General features: G+C 64.9%; 1 protein-coding gene across 1 annotated transcript; it reads right to left on the bottom strand.

The window, feature by feature from the left end:
• Nucleotides 1-13: 13 nt before the first annotated feature.
• On the bottom strand, nt 14-2,780 carry LOC113962223 (serine/threonine-protein kinase MARK2-like; the record flags this gene model as incomplete). The annotated part of the gene is made up of 7 exons (XM_027673010.1): nt 2,716-2,780; nt 2,550-2,598; nt 2,344-2,409; nt 2,180-2,250; nt 2,012-2,068; nt 977-1,213; nt 14-173 (listed from the first exon to the last, which is right to left on the bottom strand). Coding segments are annotated over exons 2-7 (619 nt in total), but the record flags the coding sequence as incomplete, so codon positions are not given.
• Between the last annotated feature and the right edge of the window lie 105 nt (nt 2,781-2,885).

Genomic DNA, 2,885 nt, shown 5'->3' on the forward strand with positions numbered 1-2,885 from the left:
TGTCCAGGGCCACTGTGGGGGTTCCCAGAGGTGCCCAGGGTGCCCCCACTCACCTCCAGGGTGCCCCTCTTGGTGGGGTTGAGGATGAGGAACTTCTTGAGCAGGTTCTCACAGTCCGTGGACATGTAGAAGGGGATCCGGTACTTCCCCCGCAGGACCCGCTCCCGCAGCTCCTGGGGACCCCAAAACCACCAGGGGAACCCCAAAAACACCTCTCAGCACCCCAGAAACATCAGAGCACCCCAAAAAACACCACTTAGCACCCCAAAACCACCAGGGGAACTCCAAAACCACCCCTCGGCACCCCAGAAACATCAGAGCACCCCAAAACCAACCCTCAGCACCCCAGAAATACCTGGGGGACACCAAAACCCCCTCTCAGCGCTCCAAAACCACCCTCAGCACCCAAAACCATCCCCCAGCACCCTGTTGGCACCATAAAACCACCCCCAGGGACCCCAAAATCACCTGAAAACCGCTGTGAGAGCCCCAAACCATCCAGGGGTGCCCCAAAACCACCCGAAAACCTCTGTGAGAGCCCAGAAACATCCAGGGGCACCCCAAACCCACCTGAAAACCCCTGTGAGAGCCCAAAACTACCTGAAAACCCCTGTGAGAGCCCCAAAACCATCCAGGGGCACCCCAAACCCACCTGAAAACCTCTGTGAGAGCCCTAAAACCCCCTGAAAACTTCTGTGAGAGCCCCAAACCCCCTGAAAATCTCCGTGAGAGCCCCAAATCCACCTGAAAACCTCTGTGAGAGCCCAAAACTACCTGAAAACCCCTGTGAGAGCCCCAAAACCATCCAGGGGCGCCCCAAACCCACCTGAAAACCCCTGTGAGAGCCCCAAACCTACGCAGGGGCGCCCCAAACCCACCTGAAAACCCCTGTGAGAGCCCCAAACCTACGCAGGGGCGCCCCAAACCCACCCAAACCCCACGTGTGGGACCCCAAAGCCGCCCACCCCAAACCCACCTTGAGGTTCTGTCCGTCGAAGGGCAGGGAGCCGCTGACCAGGGTGTAGAGGATGACCCCCAGGCTCCACACGTCCACCTCGGGCCCGTCGTACTTCTTGCCCTGGAAGAGCTCGGGGGCGGCGTAGGGGGGGGACCCGCAGAACGTGTCCAGCTTGTTCCCGAACGTGAACTCGTTGCTGAACCCGAAGTCGGCGATTTTGATGTTCATGTCGGCGTCCAGCAGCAGGTTCTCGGCCTGGGGAGGGGAGGACGGGGGGACAGACCCCCCCATGGGGCGTCAGGGGGGGCTGGGGGGTTGCTCTGGGCACGGCTCGGGGGTCCCGGGGGGTCCGTGTGTGGGGCTGGGGGGTCCTGGGAGCTCCCGGGGGGTTCAGGAGTATCTGAGTGCTGCCCTGGGGGGGTTCAGGGGTGGATTTGGGGGCCCCAGGAGCATCTGGGTGCTGCCCTGGGGATCTTTACACCCTGCCAGGGGGTTCAGGAGTATCTGAGTGCTGCCCTGGGGGGTCTCGGGGTGAATTTGGGGGTCCCAGGAGTATCTGGGTGCTGCCCTGGGGGTCTAAGAACTGTCCAGGTGTGGATTTGGGGGCCCCAGGAGCATCTGGGTGTTGCCCTGGGGATCTTTACACCCTGCCAGGGGGTTCAGGAGTATCTGGGTGCTGCCCTGGGGGGTCTCAGGGTGAATTTGGGGGTCCCAGGAGTATCTGGGTGCTGCCCTGGGGATCTTTACACCCTGCCAGGGGGTTCAGGAGTATCTGGGTGCTGCCCTGGGGGGTCCTGGGGGTGTCCAGGTGTGGATTTGGGGGTCCCAGGGGTGTCCAGGTGTGGATTTGGGGGTCCCAGGGGTATCTGGGTGCTGCCCCGGGGGGTCCTTACACCCTGCCAGGGGGTCCCAGGGGTGTCTGGGTGCTGCTGGGGGGGTCCTGAAGCTGCCAAGGGGCCCAAGGGGAAGGTGGGGGTCCCGGGGAGCACCTTAGGGTGCTGCTGGGGGGGTCCTGGGGGTGCCAAGGGGCCCAAGGTCGGGGGGGCTCCTCACCTTCAGGTCCCTGTGCACGATGAACTTCTGGTGGCAGTACTGCACGGCAGACACTATCTGCAGGACAGGGGGGGTCAGGGGGGCACCCCCAGCCCCCCTGGGGACACCGAGGGGGTCCCCAAACCCCCTTTGGGGGGGTCAAACGGCACCAACCCCCCCCCCCCAGACCTGTCGGAACTTGGCCCGGGCCTCCTTCTCCTTCATGCGCCCGTGGGCCACCAGGTAGTCGAACACCTCACCTGGGGAGGGGGGCACAGAGGGGGGGTGAGGGGCAGCTCAGCCCCCCCCCAGAGCCCCCCCAGCCCCCCGTGACCCCCCAGACCCCCCCTCACCCCCGCTGGCGTATTCCATGACCAGGTAAAGGGTCTTCTCCGTCTCGATCACCTCGAAGAGCTTCACTGCAAAGGGGACACAGAGGGGCTGGATGGGGGGGGGGACACCCCCGGGACCCCCCCGAGGGAGGGGGACACCCCCAGGGAGGGGTGGGGGGCCCGGCAGTGCCAGGGTGTGGCTGAGGGGGGTTTGGGGGGGGTCTCACCTATGTTGGGGTGGTTCAGGACCTTCATGATCCGCACTTCCCGGAAGAGCTGCGGGGGACGGGCAGGGGGGACACGTTTGGGGAGGGGTCAGAGGCCACAGCCCTCCCCTTGTGGCCCCCCCAAAATCAGCTGCCCCCCCACCCAAGGACCCCCCCGGCCCCTCACCTTCTGCAGGCTGGAGGAGTTGAGCTGCGTCTTGTCGATGATTTTCACAGCGACCTGGGAAGGGGGACGGGGGGGTCAGGGGGACATCGGGGCTGTCCCCAGGCTGGGGTGGCACTGGGGAGTGGGACAGGGCAGGGGTGGCACTGGGGAGGGGGATCCCAGGACTGTCC

The sequence above is a fragment of the Neopelma chrysocephalum genome, unplaced genomic scaffold (genome assembly GCF_003984885.1).
Source record: "Neopelma chrysocephalum unplaced genomic scaffold, ASM398488v2 Primary Assembly neopelma1_125466, whole genome shotgun sequence".
Lineage (NCBI taxonomy): Eukaryota > Metazoa > Chordata > Aves > Passeriformes > Pipridae > Neopelma > Neopelma chrysocephalum.